The sequence below is a fragment of the Tachypleus tridentatus genome, chromosome 8 (assembly GCF_004210375.1).
Source record: "Tachypleus tridentatus isolate NWPU-2018 chromosome 8, ASM421037v1, whole genome shotgun sequence".
Classification (NCBI taxonomy): Eukaryota; Metazoa; Arthropoda; class Merostomata; order Xiphosura; family Limulidae; genus Tachypleus; species Tachypleus tridentatus.
Window position 1 is genome coordinate 78606826 of NC_134832.1, and position 16742 is coordinate 78623567.

Here is a 16742-nt window from a genome sequence, read left to right on the forward strand (position 1 = left end):
TGTATGAAATGTCCTACTGAATTTTTCATTTTTTGTAAGATGTTTCCATCAATATTGATGCATACTCAAAGCCAGTAACACACTATCTCAGTGGTGTGTTCTACAAGACTGCTAGTAGATTTTTCTTGTGGTATTTTCCTTTCTGTAAGTGCATGTTTCAAACTCTACTTATATATTGACTTTAATGGATAAAGAAGAAGGGAATTGCTCCCCATCTTTGCCATCCCCTAAATTGAATAAAGCTGAGAGGTCTGTTCTTTAAGCTAGTGATTTTGTAGTTACCCATTGCACTGTCTCTGGTGTTGGCATTTTCCTAGACTACCCACCACATTTCACCTTCTTTTTCTGACCAGTTTCTACCCACTGTGATGATGGACCATGGGGGCAACTTCCAGAACATACTCAATTCCATTCAATAGAAAGTAACATGGTGGTGTTCTGCTGGTGTAGATGGTGCAGATCCTTCACTTGTGTGCTCAACCTCCATGCTGTGGGACCCATAGGTTTATGTGGCATGTCCATGCTCTCTAGTTTCTGTGTGCTCCTAACTATGGGAGATTTTTCATATGAATCACAATAGTATATTAAATGAAATGTAGTAGATCTGCCACATTGCAGTTCACCCTTCTGTTTGTGGTTTTTTTTCCTACCATTAACTTCAATGTTGGTACCCAGTGGTTGATTTTAGTTTGTTGCTAGTCTAGTCAACGTAAGTTCTCACACCTATTGATTGTGATTCTTTGTCTTGCCTTTGGTCACAGGATATTTGCTTCATGCCCTCCACTTCTTTGTGGTGTGTCTTCGAGGTTAAAGTATATTTGAAGCTGCCTGGTTTATGACTGAAGATGACCTGCTGTATATGATTTGTCCCACTCTGTGCTAGAGGGCATATCCTTTTTTGATTCTTCTGATCAATTTTTGGATGTCTTCCTACTGTTTTCAGTCTATTTTTGCAACACATTTTTTCGTCACTGGACAAAGATTATACCTGGTACAGAAGTCATGTAGTCTTGACATGTTCCTCTTCCAACAGGGTTTCACATTTCATAGCTTTTCTTTGGACATTTTCAAAGGATAGTTGTCTATATCCACTACACTGGTTCTTCCACCTTGTCATTGTGGGATTCTACCTGTTATGTGAGAAACTATAAGTACTGTCTCAGAAGTTAACATTTTCGTATGCTGAAAATATATTTCCAGTGGGTACTTATTACTTCTCACCCTTCTTTCTCACTTAGAACTGATGTTTAATTTCCATTTAATCTTGAAGTCATGATTAGGTCGAATTGAAGAGAGGGAGGCATGCTTCTGGAGGGTGCACTGGGGTTTGTCACATAGTAATTTACATGTGAAGATGCAGCAAATCACATTGATTGTGGGGTAGGTAGGAGTTTCAAATCTTGTGGCATGTAAAAAATTTGCATATGAGTAGAACAGCACTGAATGAGAATAGCTTTCCTGTGAGAATAGTTAAGTACCTATCAGAAGTGTATTTGCAGTGTAGGAAAATGTTATTTTTGAGATTCATTTAAAATATTTTAGAGAGTGTGCAAACAAAACATGAAAACTGTAAGGTGAGAAATGTATTTTTAATCTTAACAAGAAAATCACCTTGTAGTTGAAACAAGTCTGGATCTGAGTTGTATTCTGATCCATATGTTAATAAACAAATCTTTAGTAAAAATACTTGATCACGAAGTATTATTTTGTGGATACAAAAGGTTTGTAATGTTTACTAAAAGCATTCTGTGTTTTGTGAAGATTCACTTACTATATTGAAAGGTAGTGTGTGTATATTTTCACGGTTACCTGGCAGTTTCAAGGTCAGTGAAAGTGACTGAGCTGATAGTTAAATTTTTGTATTATGAATACTCTTAGTAGTTCTAATTAGAAAATTCTTATAATATTAAAGCTAATAGTGCAAAACCAAAATAATGTAAAGTTATCTATATCCTGTAACTAGTTTTGTAGTAAAATACATTCAAACACAATGAATTTTTCATATTAATAATTATCATATGACACAAAACTCAACTTTCATTCTATACCTTACTTTTTATAAGCTTTATTCAAAATTTCTTTACATACTACTACAGTGAGGTAGATTTGTCAAGAATTACTTTAAGCCATATACATAATAAATATGTTGAATAATTTTCAGTTTTTTTTTTATATTAAGAAAACATACACTTATCATTCAACATGGAATAGTGATTTTATTTGATAATGTTTACATTTGAAAGTTGAGTTAAAAACTTGAAAATCTATGCCACAAAAACTGGCAATGTCATTTATATTTATGACATACTGTTGCTGAAGTAAACAAAGTCTTTAGTTTTAACATGAGTTGAACTAATGAAATGATAAGGAATAATGTGCAATATACTTAGTTTATATTTTTATCTAATTACTCATTCATACATTTAAATATTCCATTTTGAAACAAATATGTTTACTAAAACAGCAGAGTGCTGTCAAAAAATAAGATTGACTTTAGTGGCTACTGCAAAAATAATTAATACTTAAATTATATATTAAAATGAATTGCATACAACATAAATAAATAAATAGATGTATTTCATACCAAGATATTTAATCTTTATAATTACTTACTGTACATGTTGCTAAAGGCTTATTATAAATGGTTAAATTGAGAAGTACTAATGTAAATCCTGTTGTCTACATGACCAAAGTTTTCTGTGATGCATTTTGCATATACACAATTTTCATTTGTATTACCTGTCTTTCATTAATAGATGTTCAGTGGAAAGAGAATTGGTTAGTACTGGTTGAAATGGTTCTTGCTTTATAATATTTGTTAGTAATAATGTTAGTTATAACTTACTTTGCAATTCATTTTGGTCTGGGTTTTTTTATTTTTAATTATTATTATTATTCCCCATGATGTATTATACAGGGTGCTCAGAAAGTCACTGTGTACTTATATATTTATTAACAGACATGTTTCAATATAGAATACAGGGGATAAATATGAATGACAATTATAAACAATGTTGAAAGTGATCCCTGTTGGCATCAATACAGGCCTGGATCCTTTTATTTTGTTTCTAAACACTGCTATCAGTTGCTGGCTTGAAATAGACTGAATGAATGCTGTTATCGCTGCTTTCAAAACTTCACAGTGGCTTTTTGAACACCCTGTATAATGATTATGTGATACAAATGGAAACAATTTAGTGTAATTGAGTGTGTATGTAAACAAAATACTCTAGATTCTCTTTCATCTGTTGAAAAACATTATCTAATTTATTTTAATATTTCGTTGTATGATTTTGTGCTCTGGTAACATTTTAAATATGATGACTGTCTGTAATCATCATACTGTTTCTTGATGTAGCTTTCTTAAACATTTTTATTAATTTAAGAACATCTGTCTAATTGTCTGCTTGTTTAAATGTGTAATTTATCATATGTCTAGTTCAACAACAAGACAGTAGCTCAAGTAGCTTCAGACATGTTGTTATTGGTGTGTGATCATGCTGTGAGCCTTCAGCAACACCATCCAGACCTTCCACAAAAAATCATTGAGGTATTGCTTTTGATATTACAATTTTCAGTATACTTGTTCAATAGGATATATCACTGGTAAATCATTACCATAAAAAATTATGTCCATTGTGATTTCTGAAATGTTTTGTGAACAGTTTTAAGCTATTTATAAACTTTGTTTCTATGGGTTAAAAGTAATTTAAATCTTTTGCTATACATGACAAATTTGATTTGAAATTTGTTATTTCTAGAGAACATTAAATCTACAATGATAATATTTAAAATTATTTTTTGATGATCATCAACATATATTTTTGTCCTACATATACACTTAAATACTATTGTTTTCACTGTCTTTCTATAGCTGTTGATTAAAAACCTTTTTTTTTTAAATTGGAGATCATATCAATTGTTGCAATTTTGGTTTCTGTACACCTGAAACCCATTGCATTGTTTTAACACATATTGTGTGTACATCTTTCAATGCTTTATTTAGTATGAAGAATTTTAAAGACTAGTCCTGCTATTGTTTAATAAATTATGTAGTATTTTCTTTATTCTTATTCTTCATTCATTCATTTACATGGTATTTATGGTCTGAGTGCTACATTTTTGTGATAAATAACAGCTTGTTTTTTATTATGAATTGAAAAGTTGTATGTGATTTAGATGTAACTGGAATTTATGTTGATCATTATTTTGTCCCTTATACATTTAAAAAGGGAATTAGAATGTTATCAAAGATAGCTAAGTATACATGTTTCATACATAATGCTTTATTCCAGGTAATAGCATCTACTTTGTCTAGTCTCCTTCCATCATCAGATGCCTCTCCACCAGAAGAAGATAAAAATGTATTTATTAAAATATTTAATCTATGCTCTCAAGAGAATTGTAGTTATAAAAAATAGAAGCATGCATTTATTAATGATTTATTGTATTTGATTTTATTTCATTTCTAGAGAGCTATATGAATTATTTTCTTTAATAATGATTGTGAGATTATACAGTAAAACATATCTAAGCCGGAAACTGCGTAGGGAGAAAACCTGTATAAGCTGGAAATATCAAAATTTTGCACACTATCTTAAGATTTCTCTTATAAAAAGCTGTCTATATGGTAGAACCTGCATAGTGCAGACAGGAAAACTATCTTTCACTTACCTCATCTATCAACAAGTAGAAATGGAACCTGAGTAAGGCAGAAAAATTGTTTTTGATTAAATATTAATTTCTTATTTAATTAATAAATTCTTGTTTAATAATAATTTGTTTAAATATTAATATATTATTGGACATTTTGTTACAGTAAATATTGGTTAAATATATTCTGTTCTTTTTGCTGACATCATTATTTTTGCAGTTAAATCAGATTCATGATTTGTAGAAATATATTTGTCTTTTAAGTACAAAGTTCTACTCTGTAAGTAATTCTCACAAAAAAAATACATTCATATCTTCCTTAATTTTAAAATTTATGGAAAATTTACTATGGGTAATAGGTAAAAGTGAAAATCTGTGCTGTTTCAAAAATTTTAGGAAGAATCAACTTTCTGTGGAATGGAAAGTGAATAATAAAGCGTGGATGACAAGTGCTATATTGAAGGAATATTTGAACAAATTAAACAGAAGAATGGAACAAGAAACTAGGAATATTCTACTTTTTGTAGATAATGCAACTTGTCACCCAAAAGTTCAACTTTCAAATATTCATTTAGTCTTTCTACCTCCATGTACAACATCAGTTGTACAGCCACTAGATAATGGAATTATACAGTGTATAAAATTGAAATACAGAAAATTGATGCTTCAGCATATTATTGCAAACATGGATGACTGTAAGAAAGCATCTGAAATGACCATGAAAATTGATGTGTTAGATACATTTGAATTTTAAAGTCATTCAATCAAATGTGTAAAAGATGAGTGTGTAATAAAGTGCTTTAGAAAACTTTGGATTTATTCTTGATAATGGCGGAAATTATGGAGAAGTTGTTTGTTATGACAATTCTAGTGAAATCCGAACTCTGATTGAGAAGATTGATGCCTATGATTCTGTGAATGTTGACTTGTGTTTTAAAAGAAACTGGTGAAATTGATTTAAAATCTATAATAGAATTGCAAGATGGTAACAGTGTGAGAGATTCAGAAGATGAATCTCTTCTGGAAGATAGTGAGGAAATGGAAATTCCTACTTCATTGCAAGTGTTAAGTTATATTAATGCTATCAAATTGTAAGCAAAAGTGAAGGGGGAAAATCAACTTAAAGAAAAGGCCGTAGAATTAGCATTGTCTTTTAACCGCATAAAAAAAGCTTATTAAAAAAATGAAACAGTTGAAATTGGACACTTTCTTCAAATAAATTTTATTAAGATTTTGTGTACTTGTGTATGTTTTGAATATCTGTTTTTGTTCTTATTATAACAAATATAGCAGAAACAGTATAATAACTTTATTCACAAGTGTCTTACTTCCCTTAAGTCAAGTAAGTATAATGTTCCACCCAAAAATTATATATAACTAAGGAAATGCATGTTCACTATGTCTCAGCTGGAAAACCTGCTTAAGCCGGAAATTTTACTTGGTCCCGTGCAATTCCATCTTAGACAGGTTTTACTGTATAAAGTAATAATTGTTTGTTTGTTTTTTATAATCAGTGCATTTTTTTAATATTGTATGATATATTTTCTAGACTGTTTCTTTCCACTTGATAATTTTTCTTTATAATAATCACATTAACTAATCATGGTGTTTCTTTGTTTTACTGTCCTCAAATATTTTGCTTTCTAATACGAGGTGTGTTCAAAAAATACTCAGACTAACGTCGTAAAACAAAATGTACTTTATTTAGAAGTTACAGGTCTGGGACCCCTTCAAAGTACTCTCCTCCCCAATGCACACACTTATCCCAACGGTGTTTCCACTTGTTGAAACAGTCCTGGTACGCTTCTTTTGTAATGTTCTCCAGCTCCTTCGTCACATTTGCCTTAATTTCGGGAATTGTCTCAAATCTTCTTCCTTTCAAGGGTCTTTTGAGTTTGGGGAACAAGAAAAAATCGTATGGAGCAAGGTCAGGTGAGTAGGGGGGGTGGGGAAGAACAGTGATCGAGTGTTTGGCCAAAAACTCATGAGTTCTGAGGGCTGAATTTTGCAGCAACGCGGTGCATCTTCAATTTTTCGGTCAAAATCTCGTAACAAGATCCAACTGATATTCCACACTCTTCAGCAAGCTCCCTGAGAGTCAGACATCGATTTGCCCTCACCAGGGTGTTGATTTTGTCGACGTGTGGGTCGTCAGTTGACGTGGAAGGACGTCCAGGATGCTCATCATCTTCAATGGACTGTTGACCATCCTTAAAACGTTCATGCCACTTGAAACATGCCATACTCTTCATAACAACATCACCGTAAGCTGTGTTAAGCATAGCAAAAGTTTCAGTCGCAGATTTTCCAAGTTTAACACAAAATTTCACAGCAAGTCATTGCTCCTTCAGGTCGTTCATTCTGAAATCCACCAAACAAAAAAATTGCACTTCACTTAAAACCGCGTAGCTAATACACAAATGAAGATATCTGCAATCGGGAAATGGCGTCATAATCAGCTGATCTGTGTGAACCTAGCGACACCAAGCGGATTCCCCTGGAACCAACTGGAGCCACGCAATTCAAACAGTCCGCATATTTTTTGAACAGCCCTCGTATTTGAATGGTTAATATTTTACATTCAACTATTATGTACTTGAATGTTGTTGGTGAGTGGAGTAAAAATGGAACATATGATGTCTTGAGAATTTATAAGGATTATCAGAATTGAAAGTCCATTTTGAGTGTTGATGCAAACATGGTGTAACAACATTATTTTGAGTGTGAATGTGCTAAAGAAGATTTAGTGATTAGTGACAACAAACTGAAAGTGATATATAAGTCATTATCTTATTACAAGAATCTGTTTTTATGGAGCATTTAAATATTTTTCTTTTCTGAAAAAAGTTGGATTCCTGTACTTGGTGAGGGGACTTTCTAGAGAAAGTTCTCTACTTTTAGTTTACCTCCTCTGGGATCTAAACATCCATCCAAGTGTGTACTGTGCAAGGCGACCCATGAAGGAGAGCTGAGGATTCTGGTGGCTGAGGGGTCCAACTCAAATACACCACTTTGATCTTGAATTCCTGTAGATGGGTGGCCTTGGGGTGGCTCCTCTGCAGTCATTTGGCTGGTCCACTTGGGCTAGAGTCAACTTAGTTCCAGTATTGGATGTTCTTAACAGGTGTTGTGGACATTGTGTCTGATATTGATGTTTGGGTATAGTGTTTATGAAACCCTGGTGTCCTTGTTTTGCATTGTAGAATGTCCTCTCATAGGGCTTCATGGTAGGTGGGGGAGTCAGTGGACACTGAAATGTAGCATCTTTATTATGTCTACCCCCATTTATGGAAAAATAAATAAAAATGAAAAAATTGAAAAACATTATAAGAAAAATGACTACACATGGATGACACCATACAGTTGACACCACAGTCAGATTTTGTACCTCGATTTCTAATTATCCATTCCTTATCGAAGAAATCATTAGAGCAGATATCTCCCTATTTTATTCAAAAAGGATTAAATGGGCTTGCTGGCTTCCCTAAGTCAATAAGTTAGTTGTGCTTTGGAGACATTTTGGTGGAAACATCTTCACCACAACATACCAAACTCCTCTTGAAATTGAAGGCTGTTGGGAATGTACCCATCGGAGTTACTCCACATGCAACTTTGAATTCTTCCAGAGGAGTTATAGGTGAGACAAATTTAAAGAACATTCTTGAGTTTGAATTTCTCACTGGTTTCTCCAGCCAAGGTGTTTCTGCGGTGTACCAAATCTTCAATCACAAAGATGAAATTATGATGCCAACTAATGTTCTGATATTGACATCTATATCACCACGTCTTCCTGCCACAGTCAAAGCAGATTATTTGAACTGTAAGGAACGGCAATACATTCCCAACTCTCTTGGATGTTTCCAGTGTCAGCTGTTCAGTTACTCAAAAATATGTTGTAGTTCTTTAACATGTGCTTTTTGTGGTGGGAAAGACCACAATGCATACAAGTGCAAACTAGAACTATGCTATGTTTACTGTAGTTGTCCACACCTCTTTTACTCTATTTCTTGCCTAAATGGGTGGAGGAGAAATCGATGAAATGCTTGAAGAGTATAAATAATATCTCCTGTTGGCTTAGAAATTGTTGCCCCCATCTCCATTTCAGACATATGTTGTTGCACTCCATTCCACTATCATAGTGGAAGTATAGGCAAATCTCTCTGTGCATCTAGCAGAGTTGTTTGCAAAACATCTGAAGAATCTTTTGTCCTTTATGATTAAAAGAGTTGATGAATCTGTGTTTGTTCCTGCCACTCCTTTCAGTGGCTGTCAGGTTCCATTTCCTTTGGCTTTGGGTGTTTTCTTTGATCCATCCTCTTTTGCAGCCCCGAGAAGTAAAATAACCATTCGTTCACACACTCAGTCCCTGGAATCTTTGCCTACTCAACCCAGGGCAGAATTTATGAGGGTTGATAGACCTTTGTTCAATAAAGAAAAAAAAATGTGGTCAAAAACAGAAGGGTTCCTAGCCATTCTCCTCCATGTAAATAAAAATGGTCACTCTGATCCAGTGGAATAGTTGGAGTTTTTGCTCAAATATAGATGATATTAAGGATTTGATTGATGCTTACCATCTTGTATGTCTCTTCTTACAAGATATGTCTCTGAAACTTGCTGATACAGTCACCCTTTGGCAGTTTTCTTTTTTCAGAAATGAGAAATGACAGGTTGTGTGATGAACGAGTGCTTGTTGTGGTTGAACTGCTGATTGATCAACACATGCCCATCCTGTCTTTGCTACTTGATACACCCTTGCTATCCATGCTTCCTTGGATCATACTCTCACTGTTTATTTTCTACCTGGTTCCAGAAAAGATCTGTGGTCAGTCAGACCTTGATGACCTCGCTGAGCACAGTTACTGTTTCTCTTTGTAATCCTAGGGGATTTTAATGGACATAATACCCTCTGGGATGGTACTGATGGGAGGTGTCCTTTTATATGCTCTTGGATCTCAACCTATCTCTCTTCAATACTGATTCTTGTACTTATTTTCCTGTACCTAGTCAGTCTTTTACTGCTGTTGATCTTTCTATCTGCTCCCTTCACTTTTATCGTACTTTTCATCGAGAGTTGACAGTAACCCATGAAGTAGTGATCATTTTCCTGCCATTGTGAGAGAGACTGGTTGTGGTTGATGCCACCTGTCCTACATGCCTCTTTCACTGCTCTCTCAGAACTTGATTCTGCCATTGTCTGTAAACCATCAATAGATGACTGCATGGCAGCTGTGACTGACTGTATTGTCCAAGCAGCTGCTGGGTGTGTTCCTAAAACCTCGACATGTTTCCCACAGTATTCTTGTCTGTTGTGAAAACCTACCTGCCACATAACAAGGAAAGCACGAAAACGGGCTTGGGATACCTTTTGTAGACATCCCACACTTTTAAACCACATTGCATTTCAGCGGGCCTGTTTATCTGCTTGGCAAGTCAGATGTCAAAGAAAGAAGGAATCTTGGATTAAATACACCTCTAGCATCTCTTCTACCACCAGTTCCAAAGTCATATGGCAATATTTGAAAGGTTACTGGACAGCATACTTCTGCCCTCTTTCAATCTTGCTCTCTGATGGCCAAGAAGTTACTGATGCCCAAAGCATTGCCACTACTCTCAGCAAAAGCTTTTCTCATGCATCTAGTACTTCTGCTTCATTCCACACCCTCTTAGACATCAAGACTTGGGCAGAGTGATCACCTCTTTCATTTTGGGCTGATCATCTCTATGACTATAATTGCCCCTTTTTGCTGGTGGAACTCAAGCTTGCTCTTCATTGGTCTGGCAGTACATCAGTTGGACCTGATTATATTCGTTACAAGATGCTGTGCCATCTCTCTTCTGCCTCTCTTGCTATTCATCTGGTTGTATTTAACCAGATCTGGGAGAAGAATGTTCTCCTGATGCTTGGCACCATGCTGTTGTACTCCTTTTTCCTAAGCCTGGGAAGGATCCCAAGATTTCTTCAAACTACCATCCAATTGCTTTGACAAGCAGTCTCTGCAATATCTTAGAGAGGATGATTAATGCTCATCTTGTTTGGTTCCTCAAATCAAACCACCTCGTTTCATCCACTCAAAGTGGTCCATGGAACCCACATGATTCAACTTGAAATGTCAGTCAGGGAAGTATTTCTCAAGCGACATCTTGTTTCTGTATTATTGACCTTGAGAAAGCTTATGATACAATGTGGAGGTATGGCATCTTGCAAGACCTCCACTAGTACTGGTTGCATGGCCATTTATCCATTTTTATTAAACATTTTTTATGAACCAGTGATTTCAAGTCCGTGTGGGTTCGACACTTTCTTGTTATTTCCCACAGGAACTTGGAGTTCCTCAGGGCTGTGTCTTGAGTATTACACTTTTCATTATAAATATTAATATCATCAGTGGACAACTCCCTCTACTTTTGCAAACAGGCTTTATGTTGATGACTTCCACATTTCGTGTTGGTCGTTGGCCATGAGGTTGATTGAACGGCAACTATAGACTGCTCTCAATTGCTTACTGAAGTGGACCACAGAATTGGTTTTACCTTTTCCTACTCCAAAACAGTTTGCATGCACTTCTGCTGCCAATGGGGTATTCACCCACATCCCTAGCTCCATTTTGGAGAAGTTTTGCTTCCCATGGTCCCCCGAGGCAAAGTTTTTGGCACTTATCTTTGACCATAAGTTGACCTTTATTCCACACATCAAGCAGCAACATGTCAAGTGTACAAGGGCACTGAACATCCTGCATGTTCTCTCTTCCACCTCTTGGGGTATAGATTGATGTTCTATGCTAAAAGTCTATCATTCCCTTATTCACTCAAAACTGGACTATGGGTCTCTGGTCTGTGACTCTGCAAGGACCTTGATCTTGTAGATGCTGGACCCTGTTCACCATCTGGGGTTTCAGCTTTGCACAGGTGCCTTCTGCACTTCTCCAGTTCAGAGAATTATACATTGAGTCTTATGAACCTTCTCTACTTTTAACATTTGCAACTCTCTTTATGCTTCAAACTTCGATTTTTACCACAACATTCCACTTGGGGTTGTGTTTTCCTTCCTTGGTGGGCCATGCTTTTTTCAGCATAGATGGTCTGTCATTGATCCTTTTGGCCTTCGTATCCAGGTGCAGTTGGATGAATTGGGTCTGTCCTTGGATAACATAGCTGTATCTACTGATCAGCCCATCCCACCATGGCTAATTACAATTTTTAAATGTGATCTTTCTTTGAGTCATCTGAAAAAGGCAGGTACTCCTGATTGGAAGTATCACCATTTGCTGAACATCTTTTGAACCATCCGTCCGTTCATATTTATATAAATTGTTCAAAATCAGATGACTCTGAGGGCTGTCATGGTTTGTTTTAATTCTGTTGTTGCACAGTTTCTGTGTTCTTTCAGTGTCAAATTGTATGCAATTTTACTTGCCCTGGATCGCATAGATGGTATGGAGTACATGAACTGTACTGTTAAGCTCTCTATTGGCCCTGGAATCACTTCACATTAGTTCTCATTGATATTCAAAACTGACTTGCCCATTTCTCTCTGTCAGTTTTTTCTGGATATCAGGCCACATTGGTATATGTGGGAACAAACTAGCTGACATCACAGCTGTGTCTGTCTGCTCTGATACTATCAATGCCATGCCTGTCCCATACATGGACTATGGTCCTGTATTCAAGGCTCAGCTCTGCACCAGTCGGCAGTTGAGTTGGAGTGAGAAATGTGATAATAAGCTTTTCCAGATCAAACTTCATAATAACCATTGTTGGATTATAGTGTAAAATAGGGTCTTTATTGTGACTATATACATGCATATTTCACTTCTACATGTAGACTATAAATCTCAGAGAAATCTGTTTAAGGTGGACATAGCAATTGACAGGAGTTGTCAAAATTTATTACTTGTTTCATCTGCATTCTTCCATACAACTTTGAAATGTACATGTCAATAGGTTAAGTAAACATTAAAATAAAGGACTTTAAACTTAGACAACATAAACTTTTGAATCATAGCATACTTTGTAATGTTATTTTCATTCACATACATTGGTATTAAAAATATTTAATGAAATTCTGAATGTAACACAGTGACTTACACAGAAAAGAGTTTAAAGGGATACTTATGTTTAAAGCTTAATAGTTAAGAAGTTTCTTTCACATGGTAGTAGTGGGATGAAGAGAACTAGTACATGTTTCCAAATTCAACTTTCTTATAATTATCTGTAATATGTTTATACAAAATGATTGATCAATAAGTAGATGTATCTCAATTTCACTTTTTTAACTTTTTATTTCAGCTTATTTTGTCTCTGATTTTCTGTTTGGCTGAATGGTGTATGAAACTGCCTTTGGCTTATCTGTTACACACTTACAATGGGGAACAAAGTATTTTTCTGACTGTATTCAAGGTATGTTTTTTTTAGTTGTACAAGTATATGTAATAAATTTATTACTTTTCTTATTTAATTCTTTACTAAAGTCTCAAAGTTTATTAACTAGTTTCTTTGTATCACTTTAAGTTTTGATTCTTGTAAATTATTGAAGAACTGCAGACATTGTGTATTTTTTTATTACTTCATGATTATGCAAGACTGGTGTTTTTAAATGATTCATAGGTTCTAAAACAAATAAAAACGTTTCTATCAATTGGGGCATAGAGTACTTTATTCACTGTTCAAACTTAGTCTAAAATTTATCCATTAATATTTCTACTCGTATGTAATTTATTCTTTCAGAAACACTTTGGTAAAGAAAAATTTCATTAACACTTATTTACAGGATCAGTAAATTTCACTGAGTTCACATCCCCAAACTGACTTGTATAGTTTCCATATTGTAACTTCTAATATGTTTTGAGTATCTTCATGAAGATTAAAAAACAGAGTTATTAATGAAATATTTTCACTAAATATTTCTCCCCAAATATATGGAATCAATTGAGTGCAAAGTGATTTTAAAGCTAAAATTAAAAATGTTTTCCGTCTGAAAATTGTCAAATTTCATTTGCATTATCTCTAAAACCTCATAAATAAATTTTAAATGTTAACCTCTCTCCTAAAAATTTATATTTTATCTATTATTTTATTTACTCTAACTATACACAAGGTTAGTTAATTTGACTGACTTTGTATTTGCCAAAAATATATTAAATAAATCTGAATTACCCCTTTTTTCCCTTTCTTCAATTACTTTAAAATGTAAGACATACTACATTTATTTATTTTAAATAGCTTTAAACTATATATCTTTATACTTGTGTTGATTTATTGCCCTTTGGACCATGTCTAACTAATAATCCTGCCGTGTTTGTTGTAAATTACTTGGAAAACGTGTAACTCATATTACCCTATTGAATTATGTAATATATAGGCAACTTGTAAGTCATTCTTGAGTGTACATCATGAAAAGTAATAATTATTATCAGTTTTCTGTATTTGATTAATCTAAGGTAAAACATTTCCAATTTTGACATTTGAGTTACTTTTATATTAAAAATGCTCAGGAAAACAAGAAATATGGTAGTTGGGTCCTTGTGGTTTGTTTGTTTTTTGCTCTTGACTATTGAAGAAATTTAATTTTTTACTTATATATACTAATGGTACTACTGCACTAGATAATTCTTATCTTGTTAAATAATGCACTGAAGCAAATAATTGTAACTTTTAAAAGCAGACAATGTCTTATATTTATCACAGTTTTGGCTTTCTAATTATGTAAAAAGAGTCATTAATAATTCAGGTCAGCTTGTCATTGTGTTTTCTATGGGAATAAAGTTTGAACTAGTTTGGCTTCCTTTTGGTTATAAATGTAGTTTTAAACATCAGAGGGTATTATTGGCAATTTGTGAAAGAGAGAATGTGACAGGTGGAGATGGCAAGAGGGGTCTAATTTTATTGTTTATGTCTTTGTAACCAAGTAAGGTTGAAGACTATAAAGTATATACTTTGAGTAAAAACAACTATATAAAGAGTAATTTGTGTTAAATTTTGTACCTCAGAGGGGAAATATCTAAATTAGAGAAGAAGGGATACAGAGAGAGCAAAAGTTACAATTCTCATACTAATGAGAATTACGATAAAAAAAAATTAAATTATCAAATTAAGAACATAAAACTTATTTTAACATCTGGAGTATTAGCTACAATATGATGCCAAATGTATTTGTATATCATGATGATAAAAGACTTTAAATTTCAAACATAACTCAGTTAGAACTTCATGATATGCATGAAGTTGCCCATATAAAAATAATTAATGTTATTTTCTTTTATGGTTGTGTAATTTGGATCAGAAACTGTATATTGCTTACTGGATTAGATGTTACTGAAAAGAACTAGCAGTAGATTGTGTAGACTGAGGGAAAAGCTTGTTAGCCTATTTTTAGTGAAAAGAAGTATTATTTTTAACAGTGGGTACAACTAAATTTTTTCATTATCATGATACTTAAGTACAATTGAGTACTTTTAATGTAAAGATTTTCATGTCTAATTATTACTACATTTAACAGCAAATGTAAACATTATCATAAATTTAGCTTAACTTTAGTTATTTTAAAATATTTTATGAGAGTAATAGTTTTGAACTTTAAAAGGAAATTTTTAATTGAGAATAGTTTTTTTTTAATTTACTAACAGGTTTTGAATATGGCAGTGTCAGGAAAGGACAGGGAAAATTTTGCTCCTTCAACAAGCAGTCTGCTAACTCGTGCTGGTTCTGATATAGATCTTAACATTCATCTTGATAATCTAAAAGAAGGGTCTAGTCCAGCAGGCTCTAGCTCTCCTAACTCTCTGTCTGTTTCCAACAGTCCTGAAAAATCTGGTTTAGGGAAAACAAGTTCTTTTCTTCGTGCCTCTAGTCTTCAGCTGGCTCAAAATCAACGCAAAAATGTGATTAAGCTTGCAGCTAGAAAGGTAAAAATGAAAGGAATGATTTTTATTGTATTTTCAGTGAAGTGTTTCACAACTTAAACAACTGTGCAAATAATAAATAAATTTTATAAGTTTTTTCATGCAAGAAGTAAACACTTCAACAATTTTGTACCAAGTTTCCTGCACTATTTCATGGTATTTTCAACACCATTGAAGGCTTTTAGATTTTCTATGGTATAGAAAAAGTTAAACTCTTAATACAAACCAGTAGTGTAACTTTTGGGATGTAACGTGGTATAGACCACATTACAACCATCTGAGAAATGCAGTTTGGAGCTATGTCATTTAAATCATCTCAGCTGATTGGTAAAAGTGAGTGTTCCTCGATGGCATTTTATTAAATTTAATTATAATTTTTAAAAAGTTTTTTCAGAATATTTCTAACATACTTTCTGGACATTTTGATTTTATTTTTAAGATAATTACTAGTAGTTTATGTGGAAGTACATCTACTAGAAGTTAAAGCATAGTTTATTTCTAGCTGTTTTGTATGTATGTGTGTGTGTGTGTGTGTGTAGCCACAAATTCATTCTAGATAAAAACACATCTTTTCATAAATTTTATGAAATCTTGTCATAGTTCTAACTCCATTTTTATTCTGCCTCAGTTTTAAATTTTTTTTAGTTCTGAGATTTAAATAGGAAAATTGTTGATGTTGTTACTTAGATGGTTTGTGTTTCTCAAAACTTCTAAAAATTTCCTACTTTGCTTATTTTTCTCTACCAGTGCATTGAACAAATTTAAGACATTTTGAATAATTGGCTAAAGAATAACCATTAACCAGACCTTGGTTGTCTTTCCATAAGTAGAAACAAGTTAAATTCAGTAATTTCAGGATACATGTGCAAACATTTAAACAAAAGATGCAAAAAAAACAAAAACAAAAATATGATTAAAAGGATACATCAAATGTCTTATTGACATCATGTACTTTATTAAGATTAAATCTGTGAATATTGCTGATACATTGCTGTGTATTCACTTATGCCTCATCAAGAAACTTGGGCTTACACTTCAAAAATACCATAAAATGATCACCAAAGTTTTGTGAAAAAAAGAAGAATAAAAAGCAGAAATAAAGAGCATTGATACAAATTATCTACTCTGGTCTGATAATATGAGTAATTACCATAAACAAGCCTACTTAGGTAAGGTAGTAGAATCCCTACC

General features: G+C 33.6%; 1 protein-coding gene across 7 annotated transcripts in view; it reads left to right on the plus strand.

Annotated features, from left to right (window-relative positions):
- Positions 1-16742, plus strand: part of LOC143222750 (ral GTPase-activating protein subunit alpha-1) — a 191441-nt gene that overhangs the window by 130230 nt on the left and 44469 nt on the right. For all 7 annotated transcript variants that reach the window (XM_076449694.1, XM_076449687.1, XM_076449691.1 and 4 more), the window contains 4 exons: positions 3440-3550; positions 4296-4364; positions 12940-13050; positions 15276-15554. In XM_076449694.1, coding sequence (XP_076305809.1) covers positions 3440-3550; positions 4296-4364; positions 12940-13050; positions 15276-15554 — 570 coding nt within the window. The remainder of the gene's footprint in view (positions 1-3439; positions 3551-4295; positions 4365-12939; positions 13051-15275; positions 15555-16742) is intronic.